This window comes from Cinclus cinclus, chromosome 9 (assembly GCF_963662255.1).
Source record: "Cinclus cinclus chromosome 9, bCinCin1.1, whole genome shotgun sequence".
In the NCBI taxonomy this organism is placed as follows: domain Eukaryota; kingdom Metazoa; phylum Chordata; class Aves; order Passeriformes; family Cinclidae; genus Cinclus; species Cinclus cinclus.
The window spans coordinates 15,287,577-15,306,490 of record NC_085054.1 but is presented as its reverse complement, the minus strand read 5'-3'; the positions used below and the strand labels follow the sequence as shown (position 1 = coordinate 15,306,490).

Here is an 18,914-nt window from a genome sequence, read left to right as displayed (position 1 = left end):
GGTGCCATTTCTGACAATACTGACAGACTGTGTCAGCAGTCTTAACTGCAGGCACAGTCCTACCCATCTAACTGCATCAGCTACTCTTTGCAAAGAGAATTTTGACAATTCCTTTTGACCTTTCCTGTGCAGACCTAGGCTTTAAACCACAAAGCCCATGGGTGAAAGCACAGAGAGCACAAAACTGTCTTCTCTCAGACCTGGCAGAGATGCCAAGATCAGCAGTTAGGGATGTACATGAGCAGAAAAAAAACATGTTTCATCCACACTAAGAACCAGTGGGCTTGGAGAGAGCATACCACACCACAGGATATGAAGAGTCATAATCCACAGGCACTGCTGCTGAACACATGCAGCGATTATTTTCTGGTATCTTGACCAGGTGCATTTCTCCTGTTTCTTCTACAAATAAAAGCTCTCAAAGGGCAACCTGTTACTGCCTTTTAGTACTCTCCCCTCTAAATCAGCTGTTAAGTAACCCTTTGCCTTCTGAGGTCCAATGCTGAGCTTGCTTTCATCTTTCACCTGACCAGGTTTCATGGCTTGACACCTCCAAAGAGAAGAAAGGTCTGAAGGAAGAGTTCAGAGGCAGAGAAAAGTTAGGCAGGGCATAGCAGCTAACCTGCGAAGGGGTTGTCACACTTATCTCGGGGACAAAATTGTCATCAAACAGACTGATGATGTTCTCCTGCTTGATCTCCTTGGAGGGGGTGACTTTTGGAGGCGGAGGCACCGGAGGCCCTTTCCTCAACTGCATGCAAGTGAGCACATGGCCACAGCGCACACGGCGACACCCAAAAAAACCAAAGACAGGAACCAGGTTAGTCACAAAAACTGAAGGTGAGGGAAATCACAACCACTGGCACAGAGCAGGGTCCAATCAACTCCATCTGAAGAGAGAAGGGAAGGCATGAAGGGCTGGACTGAAACAAAACAAAATAAATAACCACACGCCTCCAGAGAAGGTTTGGCATCATTAGTTACACTTCAGCCGTGGGCAAGTTTCCCTCTGCAGAGGAGAAGCGTAACAAAATTAATATGCATTGACAGGACATGCATACATAATTAAAGCATGTGCAACCTTCAAAAGAACCACTGGGAAGGGAGCAGATCAATTACTGAGAACATGATCCAACACAACAGAGCAGCACTGCCTCCCTCTGCTGTACTTACCGTACCTAAGGGAATGAGAACAGACTCCATTTGTCCTACAATGGGCAGGTGGCCATGAGGACAGACTGACCTGCCTGGTGCACTGGTTTTCAGTGTGCTGTAAGAAAGGTCTGAAGGAGCTCTTGATGGCATCTCAGCTTCAGGCAAGAACAACTCAAACTCCTGAGAAGCCATGACTGCTGTGAGCCCAACCCTGCTCTCAGTTTCACCAGTGAGCATTGACAGTAATGAAGTTGTGTTTCCCAAGTGGAGATCCCAATGAATACATAAAACCACCTCACTCTGTAACTCTAACCCATTCTAATACCCCTCATCATGCTAAAGATTCAGCCTGATGCTACATCCACAACCCCATGGAAGCTCTGGTAGACCCTGCCTAGATCAACCCATCCACATTCTTTCCGTATTCTGCTGTGCACAAGGTTTAATGATCATTCCTAGATCAAATCAGACTTTGAGGAGCTGCTGCTGTGTTGGAATAAATCAACCATACAAGTTCCCATCACCACAGCAATGCTCAGCACTGACAATGCCTTCCATTTACAATGAAGTTTTCCAGCCACTTGATCTTCTTACTGCACCCAAGGCAGCAAGACTCAGAGACCTGACAATGTGCACCCAGCGTATCAGTGTCAAGCCCAGATCTGAAACACAGAAATCCATTACTACTAGGCCTGTGCTTACACTCCCCCAGCACATAAGTGAGTTCTACAAAGCCTTTATTCAGATTTCTAAGGACATGCCCGGTTTTCTACTGGATTAACCTGCTTTAGAGAGAGTGACTGTGTATGAAAACACTTTTTTCCCCCCTGAACAGCTAGCTAGGGGAAATAATGGAAGCAAGTGTTCACTTCCAACTTTTAACTGTTTGCAGAAGGTGGTGTGTCCATGTTGCCTCAGAACAATCCCTTCCTGAAAACCCCCTGCCTCCCATTTGTCAGATGGGACCAGAAATTTCAGGGAAATGCTGCTCTCAGAACAAAACCACCCTCTGCAGAAATGGAAGGCTCCAGTTACTAACACTCAAGTCAAAAATATCACAACTCTTCTACTATTCACTCCTCTAATATAAATAGTCAGTCTCCCTCATTCCACTGCAATAGTGTCTTGGAAATTGCCTATCCATGCTTTATCCAGCGTGACTTCCAAGAGCACTCTAAAGCCACATTTCAAAGATGATTGTATACAGATGTTGGGTTATACCCATAAATTCATCATGCACTAGCAACTTTGTTGCCTAGAATAAAATGAATCCTCTAAAATTAATCTCTTGACTTGGATCTCACAGAGCTTTATCTGCCCAAATTCAGCACAGTTGCACTGATTTCAAAAAAGTCTCATTACAGAGTTTCAGTGGTGTAACTGAGAGCAGAAGTCTGACCTTCTAAGTTTCACAGATCCCCTGAAGTCTTGTGTCATCATCAAATTATTCTGCAAGGAGCTGAGAGCATTCATTTCTTCCAAAAGACAGAAATAATCTGTTTTTAAAAATTAAACTACAGTAAAAAGAGTTTGGGATTGTTTGGGGCTGTATAGGGAACAGTTCAAAACTTAGACAGCATTTATTTCACCACTCCTCGTCCTGTCTTCCTCTCCACAGCCTTGGCTTACATTCTCCATTGGTATTTCAGACTCAAAGAGGCCAGAGAATTGCTCTTGCTTGTTGCTTTAGGCTCCAGCCTTCCAAAGAGGGTGAGGCCTCTCAGCCTACCTAAGAGGACCACTGAACAAATCACTTGCACATAGGACAAAAGTAATGACACCTGTGAAGATTTCAGTGTTAAAAGTCGAGCACTATTGAGAGAGCAGACCCTTGCAGACCCTTCCCAGCTGCCTGGCAAGCTGACACACACTTGGTTTCTAGATTTTATCCATAGAGCCACCAGGCTCGGCTCTGAGTGTGAAACTCCTGCCTTTGTCTTCCCTGCCTGTGAAGCCAGCTCCATCTCTTAGCAGCAGTGAATAGGGAGTGGAGCTCTTGCTCTTCAGCGCAGTGATTGATGCCTGGGGAGATGAATTAAACACAAATTGGGGAAGAGCTGCCAGGCGGTGGCAGCATTCGCTGCAAGTGTCATTCCAGCCTTGCCTGTGGCCCATCCAAGCCAGGGCTGTGCTGGAATATCCTGCTTGCTCCTCAAGAGGTGCCTCTGGCCCCATTCCTGCGGGCAGCCAGGCAGCAAGTGAAGGAGAAACATGGCAAAAACAAGGATTATGTGTGCTATTTAAATGAAAGGAAAGAAACCAAACTCAGCAAGACGAGTCCACAGGCAGGGTGAGTGAAGTCTGTTGTGAACAGCTTAATAAATTTCTATGATTTCTTGCTCCAAATTTTATAGTCAAATTCTGGAAATCTCTGGGGGGAAAAATAAAAACAAAAAACAAAGAAGCCTGCAACAGAAGGGCAACTCTGGATATCCTATATTTTCTCCCTCAACACACAGCCTTCTCAAAAGGTCCTAACAATGTTGGTGGTGATGCCATGGTTAGGCTCTGCACTGCTGAGATGTTCAGAGACCCTGCAGAAGTCCTGGAAAGACACTGCCAGGCATCCACACATCTCACAGGGCTGGAAAAGAAATCTTTTCACACGACCCTCTCCTGTTTCAATAATCCTAAAAATCAAATATGCAGTAAAGAGAAAAATACCACGAGAGGCTATCCAGAAACAGCAGAAAAACTATGCTACAGCCTTGGATTTGGAATCACACTGCTATGCATGGGAACAGCAAGGAAGCTCTGGGTTGCACTCATCTCTTTTGAGAGCAGTGGGTTTTCTTACCAGTTTGGCCAGAATCTCTTAGCTTTAATTCTTCCTGGGAGACTACTCCCAGTGTCCCACTTACTGAGAGACAAGGCTCGGAAACCAACATAAATCTGGCCTAGTTACTACTTTTCCCTACTAAGCTTTTCCCCCCACTCAGCAACAGAGGGACAAGAAGATGAAGTAGATGTTTTATCTTCCCAGAGTAAAACATATATGATATGCTGAGTAGCTGCATCTACTGTTTTGAACATGCTGCTGGATATTTCCTACATAAGGAAAGGCCTAATGAAGGCCATATGGAAGGTATCAGACTCCATACAACGGATTTTCTTCCTGGAACCCAACTAATTTCTTTCTACCATAAAAATATAATCCCCTTTTTTTTAGCATAATATTGTATATTGATAGTAAAGTGAAACATCATCCAAAGTACAGATGCTCTCCACAGAATATTAAGCTTTTTTTTTAACCTTTCTCAGCTACTGAAGTTCTTGGAGAAGAAACTGGACCACTGAATTCCACAGGTTAATTCAAATGTAAAAAACAAATTTCCTCACCTAGCTACAACTCCATCCTCCCTGGATTTTCCTGGCCATCCTATCAGACAGCAAAATGTATTACTGGCCTTCCCCCTGTGAAGTCATTCAAAAACGCTCGGTTCTTACAGTATGAACATGGCAAATAAGCAACTTGCATTCTTAGAACTTTCTCAGGAACCAGTGGAAGAGAACAACGATCATGTCATATTCTGTGTGCCCAGTAGCAGGATGAGGTCTACAAAACAACTGATGGATGTCTTTGACTCACAGAGCTTGTGCCATCAGCAGAGATATGGTCAATGTCATGGGGACACTACCTGAGACGGTGACTTTGGGATGCTTGCCCCAGGTGCTTCCAAAGTGGATGGTTCCAGCTCATGGTTGACAGTCTTGGTCTCAGGGCTGGTGATGGGAGATCCATCTGGTGGAGGCGAGGGGCTTTTATTTGCTTTCGCTGGGGTGCTGTCACTGAAGGAAGTGGAGAGAGAAAGGGGGAGAGAGGGGGAGAGAGAGGAGAAGAAAAAGAGAGTGAAGTCTGAGCCAGGCCTAGGAGTTGTGCTAACCAGCATAGATCGGTGGTCTCCATTATCTCTTTGCTTCACTGCCTAGATATGCAATGAAGACATTTGGAGCTTCTGAGAAGCATCTTTGCTGAGTCACTTGCAGTCCAACACACTGCAGCAGCATTACTTTGCAGCAGGCTCCTCACTAAATGCCTACAGAATTGATATACTTGCCTCAAACACAGAAAAACAAAAGTAAAACAACCAGGCATCCTTAATTTTGCTAGATTTTAATATAAGTGCCTGATGTTAAATTATAATCTTTAATACTGGGGAAGCAAATGGGGAAAGGAGTTCAATGCTGCTAATTTAGTTTTAAATTCCACAGATTCAATTTTTTCTGTGTGGTGTTCCATGGACATCTGCATGGGTTATGACTAATAGATTCACAACACCTGAACTAAGGCTGTAATCACAGAATATCTTATTCCTTGATGTGGTATGAGCTGAGTAAGCTAGTAGAGAGGCAGAGTAGCAGAGGCTCCACAGATCATTCCAGACAGCAAAGAAACTGTGAGATTCTGGCTACTAACAGAGACTTTTCTATTACGAAAGGTCTCCCTAGTTGGTCATTATGCCAAGACTGTTTCTGACACACAGTCAAGAGGGATTCTTCAGGGAATTAAGATGCAAGAAGCATATGCCAATGGCATTTGTTGGTTCACAGCTTGGACAGATTTGGGCAGATTTTTCACAGGAATGGCAAGAGGCACATGCCTTTCCCTCCAGGCGTGCCCTGGCTTGGTGTCAAGTCTGCTTCAAAATACAGAATCATGAGAGATTTAGTAAAAAGTTGGCTACCAGAGAATTTCAATAGGGAAAATTCACCACTGGGGGTATTTTAGCAGAAGTGGTTACAGTTTGGCAAAACCATACACAGATGAAAATATAATATCACAGCATATTGCAAAAGGGCTGTGCAACCTCATCTACAGGGAGTGATATTTGACTCCACTTATAAAGTCACACTTTCTGTGAAATTCAAGGCCTTGAGAGAAGCTGAGAAAACAGATCCTTTCCTACAAGTTGAGACACTAAATCCTGGCATAGAGCCAGCACTAAAGCAAGGCAGATCTGATTCTGCAGAGAGATCAAGTAATTTATTACTTTGCTCTGACCCAAGAGAGCCCAGAGCCTCAGACACGTACATCCACTCACACTTGGATGCCTGAGTTGTGGTGATCACTGGCCAACGTGCATGATGGCCTCATTCCTAAACATTTGTTTATAAGTGGGGAATAGCAAGAGGAAGATAGCAAGGCATTTCAACAAACCTCCTCTTAACAAGCAAGCATCTCACCCTGCTCAGCATTCCAGCTTTCAAGCTCCCCATCCCATTCCCTCTTCATTCACTTTGCCCTCACCCTTTCCCCCAACTTTCTCCCCCCATATCCACACCCCACACACACATTTCCCCACAAAGCACTTTTTCTCAGGTCCACATGCAGGTTGGATATTTCTGATGACATTGATGCCAACAGCACACCCACATGATGCAACAAACCCAATGACATTCTCTGCCAGTAGCTCTCAACCAGGAGCACACACACCACAGGAGAATGAGGGACATGAAAAAGGATAAGGGAGGAGGAGAGACTAAAGAACATGTATGCCAACCCCTGCAGCTCTTCAGTCTGACTGAACAGTGTCCTTCCTCAGAGTTCCCAGAAAACACTTCAATGCATAGGTTCTGTAAAGAATTCTGCAACATTTACAAAGCTGTGCTACAGATTAAATGCAGTAATGGTTGGAGAGTGAAGGTAAAGTCCTGGTCCAAACAGGAGTCACCAGGAAATGTCAAAAAACATCCTCTAGAGCTAGACTTTGGAGGAAAAAAAAAAAAAAGTACGTGTTACCTCCCCTTGAAAGCTTGAGTTGAAAGCTCTTTGGAGAAGGTGGGGGACACAATGATCTGCATGTGTGCCAGGACTTCCCAAATGCCCAGATTACACTGGGAATACTGGGACTACTGGATTTCAGATGGCCTACCAAGACAAGGGTAGAGTTTCCTTCTAGGGACTTGAAAAGGCCACTTCTCCCAGTGAGAAAGGAGTTCAGGCTTATTTTCTAAAGACTATGGAACAGTTTTGAAGTGACTTATTTCCAGTGCCTGGCAGTGACTTAATTTGGAGATATATTGGTAAAAGACTCCCATGTGAGTCAGCCGCTGTAGGATGAGGAAAAGAATTGGGCTGTGAGGGCCCCACACTAAACCCTTCATTAAGTCACTACTATTTACAGCTTGTTTGATGTGTTGACCCATCCCCCTAGGAAAATGCCAGTGCTAATTTTGGCTGAGCCTTTTTCAGCCCCCTGAGCGGCACCTTCATTCCTGCACTTGTTGCTTTGTAACTTTACTGAATTTAGCCAGTGTATCCAGCGTCAAGTGAGATGGTCACCACCATCCTCTGTCCTTCTCATGTCCCCGGGGAGCACACACTGCCCACACAGAGCAAAGTCTTGTCTCCAGGCTGCTCCAGGAAACACAGGAAAAATCAAGAGTGCGGGGACTCTACCTATGACCAAACACGAGCACCGCAGTAAAAAGCAAGCCAAAACAACAAGGTCACTGCTCTTTTTCCTTCCCATGAGCAAATGGGAAGTGATGCCAATTCCAGGAATATCAGGTAAGGAAGGGAAAAGGGTGTCAGCTTTCTTCTGCAGAGAACAGGAAAGAGATCTAGATCTAATGCAGCTGAAAGGAAAGCCAAAATGCCCCATACTCTTTTAGTGCTGCTGAACTCCCAGACACTCCATGGTGCTGCTTCATTTGTTCTGGAATGGCAGAGTAACATCTGCAGACATGTTTCCCTTGCACTTGTAACAATCCTACATCAGAGGATAAAACCTACTTTCCAGTATGGTAAAAACAGATCAGTCATGTCCTGCCAAGTTCTCAAGTTAAAAAAAGAAAATAAAAAAAAAGGTAGGCATCTCAATTAAGGCTCACACTGGGCACTTTAGCTACAGGTAATTAATTTTTTACTACCAGAGCATGCTGGAGAATTATTGAGAAATAAAAAAAAAAAATTAAAGAGCAGGTGGGAAAAAGAAGGAAAAAAGAACCTACATATTCAAACATATGGTGTGGTACAAATGTACATTCTTGCTGCAGATCAAAGACTGTCCGAGTTCCAGATCCTCCTTCTCTGCACTAGGGATGGCACATTTCTCTGTGACCCCAGCAGCTGCTCTGACAGCAGAAACCCCCAGCAGAGCCCAGGTCAGGCACCTTAACTGCTGGGGCAGTTGGACTTTACCAAGGTAGAGCAGGAGCCCATTGTGAATAGAGCTCATCAAGGGGAGATTTACTAGCTGTCCTTCTGTTGTATAATCCATCCACTCTCAGGAAATATTAGACCTCCTGCCTGGTTCAGATACACCACCACTCCAACCAAGACCAGAGACAGACATCCAGAGAAATACTCCAGGGAATCCTCCTTTCCCTACAGCAGAATAGTAACAATACAATATATTGCTTTACTACTTGCATTTGATGCATTTGAAGATACAAATATCTAAGTTTGCCCATCAGCTTCCTTGTGAAATTACTACTCTTCACTCTCCAACCTCCCACTTTACAAAGTATGCATAGCAGAACAAAGAGAAGGGCTGCATGACTTGCCCTAGTCAGTAGGAAACCAGATCAGGAAAAACAAGGATCCAAATCCACCAGCACTTCTTTAATTGCTGGCAGGACACAATCTTAATGCTTCTATATTTTTTTTCCTTCCTGTAAGGATCCCATGGAGGGAGTACCAACACAAAAAGAAAAACAAAAATTAGAGGAATTTTTCATGTCATTACGCAGCAGTTCCCACTTTCCTCCAAAGCACATTCTTATCAGAGTCCTTGACCTATGGTAACTCCAGGCATTGTAGCAATCCAGTAAATCAATGCCATCACTGTTTTGAAGGCAAGATGCAGACATTAGTCTTCATACAAGACAAGAGGCTTCCTTTTCCTCCAGCCCTGCACAAAATTTTAAATGGATGGAGGAAGATCGTGAGGAACCTCAAGAACAGTGCAAGTAATGAGCAAAGCTGGAAGTATCCTTCTCCCACCTCATCATTCTCCCAGTTGCAACAGATAGATTGGACAGGACTTCTGAGTGGGAAAGGCCTGCCTACTGATCCTTCCTGGCAAGGCAGAGGGATGAGAATGCAGCATTTCAGACCTGCTCCAAAGGACAAACCCACTAGGTAAAACTAGAAGCTGTTAAACAACAAAATTTATTCTATTTCCCATGGAAAACCCAGCACTGCATTTTCCACCACACAAAAACAACTGGACAGAAAATGCCTGAGCTTTCACACTGCCTTCTTAGATAGGGAAAGAAGCAAGGATTCAAACCAGGCACACAAGCAGTTAATGGGATTATCCAGACACAGAGAGATCTCAGCAGGACCCAGCAGGCCATGAACACATCCACATCATATCATGCAAAGGACCCCTCTCCCACCACAGGGTTAACACGTGCCAGGCTGTTAGAGTCCAGCAACAGCCTCTCCAGTTTTAGGAACTAAATCAAACACGTATCGAAATGCTGCTCTCCATACCGGTACCTGCTCATTTTTTTCCTCAGCCTGGCGAACAGTTTAGTTTTCTTTCTGTTGAGGATGGCACGCAAATCATTTCAGTTACAGGATGGCACAGACGAACCAGGGAGGAAAAGTTAAGCTTCCAAGCACCCATTTAGTTGGTGCCACAAAACTCACCGTAATGAAGATGACAGGATCTCCTCTCTCACACACACACACACATCAACACACACATACATACTTCCCTTCATTACTAGAAAGCTATGACAAGGTTTGGAGAAAGTAGAAGTTTCTTTATGCCTGTAAAATATATATGACTAGAAATTCGCCTGCACTTTGGAATATGGAGCCAGGGTGCAAATGGAGAAGACAAAGAAAACTGCAGAGACCACCAGAGTACTGCAAATGTCCTTTCACAGCTCTTCACTCTCCCCTGTGAATATCACCGCAAAAGAAACAAGCTTCCCATTCTTATTTTCTTATGCAGTCTTATACATGGAACCTAACCAGCAGCTTTCCTACCATGTCTTTTTCCAGTTTACCCAATCATACTAGGATAATCCCACAGATCTCCTCAGTCTCCTAGGCATCTGAGCCCTGAACATTGAAACTCTTTCAGCAGCAAATCCCAGACATACATCTGAGGTTCCCAGAAATACCCCAGCTGTTCTGTGCTACTGTGCTACACTGCCAACACCAGATACATCAGCCACAGCATTCTGTAGGGCCTCACATGAATGCCATAATGATGTGCACAGATAACTGCCTCTCTTCTCACACCTCCTCATTCATTTCCTGCCATTGTATCAATCCCCAATCCCCTTCCCAGTAGAAAAGGGTTAAGGAAGCATCTGCTCCTACTGCAGACCACAACAAGCCATCAGATGAGTGAAGGCTACTTCCTCCTGCACATTTTCACCCCACCCCTGCCTCACAATGGAGGGCCAGATGTGCAGCAGACACAGAAGTGCCTCACAGCATTCCTGGTCACTGCAAAACTACCCAGGCAAATCTTTGTTACACCCTCCTACAACACCCTGCTCCACTGTGCTCAGGAGGAAGAGTCTCTCTGGGACAGTTCTGGCATCTCAGCTGAGATGCAGTGACTAGGTGACAAAGCAGCAGCACTCAGATTGCTGCCCACACAGAGATCCCCGTGCATGCATTCAGCTTTGGTTTTAGGGACATGTGGTCTCCTAGCCAGCCAAAGGGCACAGAACTGCAGCTGAGACACCTGTTATAGCCCCAGGGGAAGCTAGGAGTTTGGGGTGGGGGCAAAAATTGTGTAGAGATGGGGCAGGAATTGTAAAAATGGGTAATTTCTTCATGGAAAGCTCTTTAAGGCTAGAAACTTTCTGCCACAGCAGCAATTAACATCTCTGGGACAGGTTGTCACTACTGCCTACAACCAGTTCCTTGGGGAATAGAGAAAGGAGGAAAAAGGACCTGGGAAAAGTAATAGCTACAACCCTCATCTGTCCTGTTACCTCATCCTCCTCCAAGGATCCTGGAGGATAGGATGCTGCTAACAGAGACAACACAGCCCATGGCAGCAAAAGTATGGACACCACAGCCTCCTCACAAGGATTCAGTCTGGCTGGGTTGTGATGATCAATAGACACCACATGCTAACTTGGGAAGATGTTATTTTCACAAGTAGCTCTCCAGCTAGCCTGCTGTCAGCAATCCAGAATTCACGAGCCAAATCAACTCAGACTTCCTCTTTCTTTAGAGTTGGCAAACACCACACTGGAAGAATTGCTGGGAGAAGACATGCAAGTCAACTATGCATGACTGCAACAGGTTAAACTAGGAGGAGACACAGGGGAGCACAGAGGTCTCAACAGCTGATCTACCCCTTCTAAACCAATGCACTCAGACCACAGCTTGCCCTTACTTCATGCTGACTTCACCACCTCCCTCCACCAACACACCAGCTGAGGACCTGGGCTGTGCTCCTGCTCACCCAGCACATGGGATTAGCAGCAGCTGGAAACCAGAGCCCAACACCATTTCATCACTCGTGCACTTGGATGGGAGCCAGTCAGCCTAATCCAGAGCCCAACCTCTCCCTCCCTTCTCAGTGCTAAGGAATGTGCAGACTTGCACTTAAACATACAGGACAGGACCCAGCAGAGGAAAGAAAACTGAAGGCCCAGAGGACACTCACGCCTTGCACACACTTGGATTGAAAGTACTCTGAGTTCAGGAGGCCTCATATTACTGCAACTACTTCCACAGAAAGGAGAAACACACTTTAGATGGGTACACAGGATGGGCATAAGGCTTTGGAAAAACAGTGATACCAAGTCTGGAGGGCGAAAGAAGGGGCTGGGGAAATGGGCTCTTGGTGCTCAAGCTGACAAGCTGCAGGTACATGGTGGGAGCTTTTGAGGGAAAGAACAGGACAGGTGCTGGGCAACCGGACCCAGAAAGAAGGGCAGCTCAGTAGCTGGAACTAGAATTTAAAAGCAGAGCTGAGAGTCAGTTGCCTAAATATCAGCACCTAGTGAAAGTTTAGGCCCCCAGATGCTATCCTAGAAAGGTAAGACGTATTGCATTGCATCACCCAGTGCAATCCTGGGCATAGCCCTAGGAAGTCTCAGGAGGGCACTGCCAGGTGGGCAAATCACTTACAACTGACAACTTGGAGGTTTCAATACCCTTGGGTAGGTAGAGATATCCCTGTCCCACCTTCCCTGCTGAAGGAAAGACACCATCCACAGTTACTGACCTGGGCTGTGCTTTAACAGGGAAGGCATTGCCTGAGTACTGCTTGTCTAGACCCAGCAGGACATCATGAAGGTTTTGGTTCAACTGCAAAACACAAAAACAAAAGACAGAAAAATAATGAGAAAAGAGCTCGGATGCCAGAAGAGAGCCTGGGCTGGCCCGCACAGTCTGACCAAACACAGGCTTGTGGCAGGACATGCACAGCTCCTCAGCTATCCCAAGAGAGGACAACCCTAAATCAGTTTCCACTTCTCTGTGGGGTATGCAGTGCTACAGCACTTGAGCCATCCAAGAGCTGCTGGCATCTCTGGGAATGCTCTGTCTTCCTTACAGATCATCCTCTTTCCTTCCCTATCACCTGTGTGCTGCCAGATATCACTGCAGAAACAAGCTGATTGTTTACCTAAGATCTGTGTGCTACAGCTGGAGCTTCACTCTGGATTTATAGCCAAAAGCTGTTTCTCAGGCCTGCTTACCAAAGCTTGGGATATGGCCATTTCAATTGTGGAGCCAAAGGCAGCTGGCCTTCAGGTGAACAACCCTTAACTTCACCTGGGCCTGGGACATCTAGGCTTGGGCAGAAACTGGATGTCTTTGGAGAAATGCAATATAAGGGGTTAAACTCTCCCTGGCACCCAAGGCTACAACAGTCACTCCAGACACTTCTATTCTGAAACAGCCAATCCATTAACAAGACAAGACACCTGATTTATCACTGGTAAGAGGAGGGATCCCATGAAATCAAGGTTGGAGGCATTGTGCAGGCAACACCAGCAATTAACTGGATGGTGCAGCAGTAAAAATAAACAGATGGCTCTTATGGAACAAAGCAAAAGCCCTGCCTCATACAAAATTCCTCAAGAAAGAAAAAAATCCTCACAAGAAAAATCATACAAGAAGATAATTCCTGTCTCACAAGCATCTTTCCCATGGTTTGTTGAATGGAAGTTAACAGCAACAAACTAGTAATTACAACAATCCTCCCTATTCTTAACACTTAGTTCATCCCTCAGTGGAGAAGAGCAGGCTATTAACTGGAAAAGAACCCATAAAATGTCAGCAGGGCTCAAAATGGATGTGTTACAGCAAGGCAGAGGGCCCCTGACTGCTGGGAATTGAAGGACTATAATGTTTCCTGTTGCTTAGTGGCAGTTTTGTTGTCAGGATGACATTAGGGAGCAGAGGGAATATGAGGGTTTTCCAGCTGGGCTTGAGACTAGTGCAACATTTACATTTTCACGCAGCATACAGAACTAAGGAGTTCAGGATTTCTCTAGCTCATAACTAAAAAAACAAGAACATATTTGTAAACGACAGTGACAATGGAGGACTTTCCCACAGACTGGTCCTGAGGTCTCCTCTGGGTGCTGCCACACAGCACCAGGACCTGGTTTGCCAACACTGCTTTCTGTTGTGACTCTGTGGTCTCTTCCCTGTACTCCATCCCTTTACATTACTATGTCAGACTGTCTTTGACCCACGTGGCTCACAAAAATACTAAGGGTTTGTATTATGCTCCACCACAGGGCCATTTTCTCCAGCTGTTTTTAGCTTGAGGTTTTGAGCAGGTTTTGTTTGTTTTTTCTGTTTTTGTTTGCTTGCTGGATCTTGGGTTTTGTCCTTCTTTTATTAACAGTGAAGAGACAGTAAGTAGGATAAGCTGTTAGTTGTCTTACCTTGCTCATTTCTTTATGGAAGTTCTCTTCTAGGCCAGCTATACTCTGGAATGTGTTGACATAGAAACCAACACGACTGCCAAATGAAAAACAAGACCGAAGAACTTAATGGACTCAATGCTCTCTCAAAACCTTTCAATCCTGCCCCTTCTGCTACCTCCCACCCACCACTCCCATGCAAACACAACTCTGTCAGGCATGGCGCATGTGAGAAGAGAGGGCGGCAAGGAAATGGAATGATGGAGCAAAGGCCAGGCACAGGACAAACATGTCCAGGGGGAAGAGGAGACCGAGTAGGACAGGATCTGAATTTATGCTGGCTAAAGGAAGAGGGAGGTATAGGGTGGGGAGAAAAAAAAAAGAAAGAAAAAGTATGAAAGAATGTTTAAAAAGAAAAAAAGCACCAGCAGTAGGAAGATGGAAAGAAAAAAGTATAGAGGCTGTGATGCAGACAGTGCTGGGAGAGCTGGGGGAATTAGCAGGGGCACAGATATTAATTCATCCAGAAGTCCCTTAGCACCAGGGAATCAAAAAAGCATGAACAGTTTGCTTCAGGGGCAGGAAGAGTAAGAAAGCAAAGGATAGCACAGAGAGCAACAGGGAAGCAGAAGGATCAGCTGGCTAGCAGGAGCCTGTGAAAAACCTGTGGCACCTTAAAATCCCAGCAGCTGCCTGTCAGCAGCCTGCAGCTGCCAACAGAGAGTGCTCTACCAGAGGCCAGCAAAACAAGCAACAGCAGGAGGGAGAGGCTGTCCAAGGCACAGTGTCATGGCTCTGCACAGGGATGCCTGTGTCCCTCCCACCTCCTTCCTGAATGCTGCTGTGAGCAAGGAGTCCTGACTCAGGCTGGGTGGAAAGGAGAGTGAAGGCAGACATCAGCCCTTTGCTTTCCCACCCTGCTGCTTGCTCACTTGCTCAGTCCTCACAGACCAGCACTGTCAACCTGGACATGACCACCGCATCTAAACATAAGAAACTGGGACACTGCTAGGAAGATTTTGCCAGTGTTCCACTGTGTCGTCCCCACAAATCAGCTTCTGCTGCCCTACAGTTCATCCCCCAAGCTAAATGTTGGACTTTGTTTCACCTTTCTTTTCATCACCACAACCACTGGTATGGCAAACCCATGGTCTTTCAAATCTTTCAAGAAAGTTGAGCAGAATTGGTAAACCAAAGGGATTAAGCAGACAAAGCAGAGAAATACCGTTGCTCTTTGTGGTAAAATCATGTTTTTCAGGAAAATCATGAAGTAAAGCACAAGGATGCAAGGATTCCCAGGAAAGATGGAGAGGATTCAGAAAAAAAAAAAAAAAAAAGAAAAGAAAAAAAAAAGTGCAGACACCCTGTCCAAGCTAAGAACTGTGATCTGAGAGCTTGGATATTCATTTCCTTCCAACCAGCCCTTGGGAAAACGTTCAGCACTCACCTATTCCATAGTGAAGGCAGTTCCTCCTGCAGATCAACATTCATCTCTTCAAACACCTTCTGAGCTTTAACTAACTCTTCTTCAGCCTTAGTAACAGAGAAGGGAGATTGTCAGCTCCAGCACAGTCAAATACCCTGCAGGGCTGGAACAAGTGTGACTCTTTTGACTTCTTTGGATGACCCGGCAAAATTATGGCATGAGGTAACCAGCATCCCAAATGAGTCTCCCAGGAACTAGGGCTGCACCATAGGTGACCCTTCAGGTAGAAAGTGTTCTCTTGACGGATTTCCCCATGTATACACTCAGCAAGTGATTCAAACAACCACTAATGCATTTCAAGTCCTTTAAATTCCCTTGATTTTGAAAACTGAATGGAGTTGGCCAGGCAGTTCAGCCTCCAGCTGGGATACAGATGAAGGAAACAGGGGCCTCTGTCTCTTGCCAGATCTCAGAAAGAGTTGAAATCTATCTCAAATGGCATTAGAGAAGAATCCTCCCTCGTGGGGACTCTCTGCTGAGGTAAGGTCATGCCAAAGCCCCGTCTCTTATGAGGAACAGAGGAGGTCTGCACCCTTGGCAGATACAGCTCTCCCAACAAAGCTGACTGGAGAAGCAAGGAAGGGCATGCAAAGCATGAGCTGTGCCAGCGGGAGGCCAGGCTGCAGGGCTTCAGCAGCACGTCTGGGTTTCAGTGGTCTCACACAAGCACAGTCCCTGGCTGGTTGTTGGCCCCAACACCAAAGTGGATCTCCTTCTCCCACATGAGAGCTTAAATTTGATCCGTTCATTGGACCTAGACACTGACAGATCCCAACACTGATGGACGAATTCTGTCAGGTTTCAGTGACAAAAAGGATGTTCCTGGTTTCTGTTCCTGACAGCGGACACCAGCAACAAGCACATGCCCTTTCCTACACCTGTCCTAGGTGACCTCTTTCTCTTTTCAGTGCCCTGGCCTAAAGTTTTCTAATTGATTTTTTCTACCCTTTAATCTATAGCAGCACAGCATTCCTCAATGCAGTGGGATGTAGAATACAAAAATCCCTTCATGAGCAACTTGTGCTGACCTTACAAGTGCCTATATATGTGACAGCAGCAGGAATTTCACACCACCACAGGCCTCTGCAAAGAGCCCACAAGCTATGGAAGCTGTATCTCCCTACCAGCCAGATTCCCATACCTCCTATGAAATCAAATTTTATCTTCTTTGTGTCAGCTTAAATGAAAAAAACCCAGCTTACTGCTCCTTAGTGACAGTTACATACAACCACAGGAATGATGGGAGAAAGGGCTTTAAAATGCTTTGCAGTTCAGAATCCTGTTCCTCACAGGAATCACTCTCCATTATATAGAGTAGATCCTTTCATTCTCCATCTCTCTCCTGACTCAAAAGCAAACCACAGGAGCTCATACTTTACAGCTAGCTTCACCTGTCAAAGGATTGCTCATTGCTGCCAGAGGCAAGGCTAAGGCTTGGTACTCAAGACCAGAGGAAAAAGTTTCCCCCACAAGAAGACACATCTGGGAGGTATTCAGAAATTAAGAAGACCTGGTGAGGAACAGGCAAGGGGAGAAGGGGTCATGATGCTTCCACCCAGAAACCCCTGTTTCGCTGCTACACTCACTGAAAAACTCAACATTTCAAAAGGGTTTGCACAAAACAAACAAAAAGTCTGTTAAACAGAGACACAGCTTATACCAAATGAGAGACAATGATCACAAGGATTCACTCTGCCTTAAAACACCTTTACGAATGAATGTTTCTAATGCAACCATTTTAAAGGAAGTGAAAAAAAAACCAAAACCCCAGCAAGTCCACCCTTTGGTTTTATCTTATTCTAACTTCCAAACTATACTGGAACCAGAATTAACCCAGGAGATGTGAAAGCCAGGAGATGAGACATCATTGAATGCTGTTAGTTTTTCAGATGTGGTGAATATCATTAACATTCTCTCCCTCTCTCCTTTACCTGTTTATAAGGTCAAAGAACCTAGAAAGCAATGCGTGACAGTGTGACATCCCAAGGCAAAGGCAAAATCAAAACAGGCAACATTCACTCTAGAGTAGTTGTAGGAGTCAGGGATCCATCGAGGGCCTGTGGCTCAGCTAGTGCTCTCATCCCCATTGAATTAATTCTTCAGTTCTTAGTCAGACAAGGAATCCTCTCACCAGTGGGATTTATTTTGCTTGGAAGCCAGAATCCTGGCACTTGCTAGCCCTGACTGCTTCCAGCCAGAGCCAAAGCCTGGCCACAAGCCCTTCTAGAGAAAAAGCCAGCTCAGGGACTGAGGTGGGGAAAGGCAGAGACAGGTTCCAGGGCAGAGCCCACTGCCACATCTGTGCACTTTCTGTTTCAGCTGCCATCCTTGCCACCCTGAGGGGAAACCAAGGCAGAAGGACTTAATGCCGACATCCATGAAATGTGATCTCAGAAAATCTTTCCTCTCCTCTCCCTGCCTGAAATGGGGAAGATTTGAGCAAGAGATGGACAACAAATGCTTTCCTGACCTTCCACCTAGCCAAAGCTCAGAGTGCCAAGCACAAGCAGTTCAATTCTGGCAGGGGGCAATTTTTCCACACTGTTTCTTCTACTACCACACATCTCAGCCCTCCTGAGTGTCTGGTTATGTCTAGCCTGGTGCTTTCAGGCCATCTGGTGAGCATTTCACTTCAAAGACTATGTTGTGAACTGTGGTAATTAGGCACTGCTCAGTTTGGATAGTTTGGATTTCAAATAGTTTGGATATCCAAGAGGCAGGGATAAGGAAGACAGCAGGAAGAATCCCTCCAGACCCAAGCCCCACCAGTCCCAACCAGACCTGCCTCTCAGGACTCAACTTGCTGACTTTCTCCTACAGACAGAGATATTGTTCTGTTATCACTACAGCACCAAGGATGTTGCTCTTTAGTCTACATTAAACATGTCAGCAGAGCTTAGTCAAAAGGCAAGAATTTGCAGTTCTAAGCCATTTTCCTCTTTGTTTCAAAAAGCAGTCACTGACATTTCTAACTGGGAGTATGCAATAGCAACTCCCACAGCAGACTTCACAGAAAATCCCCACTGTGTTGTTTTAGTTATTATCTACTAAAGTAAAGGCCTAAAGAGCCAGCAGTTCGTGCATTGAAGGGAGGGAAACACCATATTTCACTGACCCCATTTTTGCATGGATGTTGCAAAATTATCAGGCAAGAAGAGACAGCAACACTGCTGCTGGTAAAAGGAGACTTCTTTTAGGCTTAACATTCTGAAGCTTCTCAAATCAAGGGTCATCAGCCCTCCCAGTTTTATCGAGAGGTTAATGAGATTTAAGTCTGTCATTAACACCTTCAGTCCTGAAATCACTCAAATGTAAAAACTGAAGCCTTTTTTTGCCTACCTAATTTTTGTGGAGGCAAGTTGGAAAACCTACAGGTTCAGAATAAAACTAATGTTCTTTATTGGAGGGGGGGGTGTTAGTTTCTAACCAGAAGTATAATAAAAATAAAGAAAAAAAGCAA

General features: G+C 45.3%; 1 protein-coding gene across 9 annotated transcripts in view; it reads right to left on the bottom strand.

Moving 5' to 3' along the window:
- BIN1 (bridging integrator 1) overlaps window positions 1–18,914 on the bottom strand; it is an 87,154-nt gene that overhangs the window by 12,954 nt on the left and 55,286 nt on the right. For 3 of the 9 annotated variants that reach the window (XM_062498718.1, XM_062498719.1, XM_062498721.1), the window contains 5 exons: window positions 15,416–15,501; window positions 13,990–14,065; window positions 12,315–12,397; window positions 4,794–4,944; window positions 623–751 (listed from right to left, as the gene is read on the bottom strand). In XM_062498718.1, the coding sequence (XP_062354702.1) occupies window positions 623–751; window positions 4,794–4,944; window positions 12,315–12,397; window positions 13,990–14,065; window positions 15,416–15,501 (525 nt within the window). Of the gene's footprint in view, window positions 1–622; window positions 752–4,793; window positions 4,945–9,604; window positions 9,650–12,314; window positions 12,398–13,989; window positions 14,066–15,415; window positions 15,502–18,914 lie in introns of all 9 variants that reach the window. The other 6 variants (XM_062498722.1, XM_062498726.1, XM_062498728.1 and 3 more) reach the window with 3 other exon arrangements.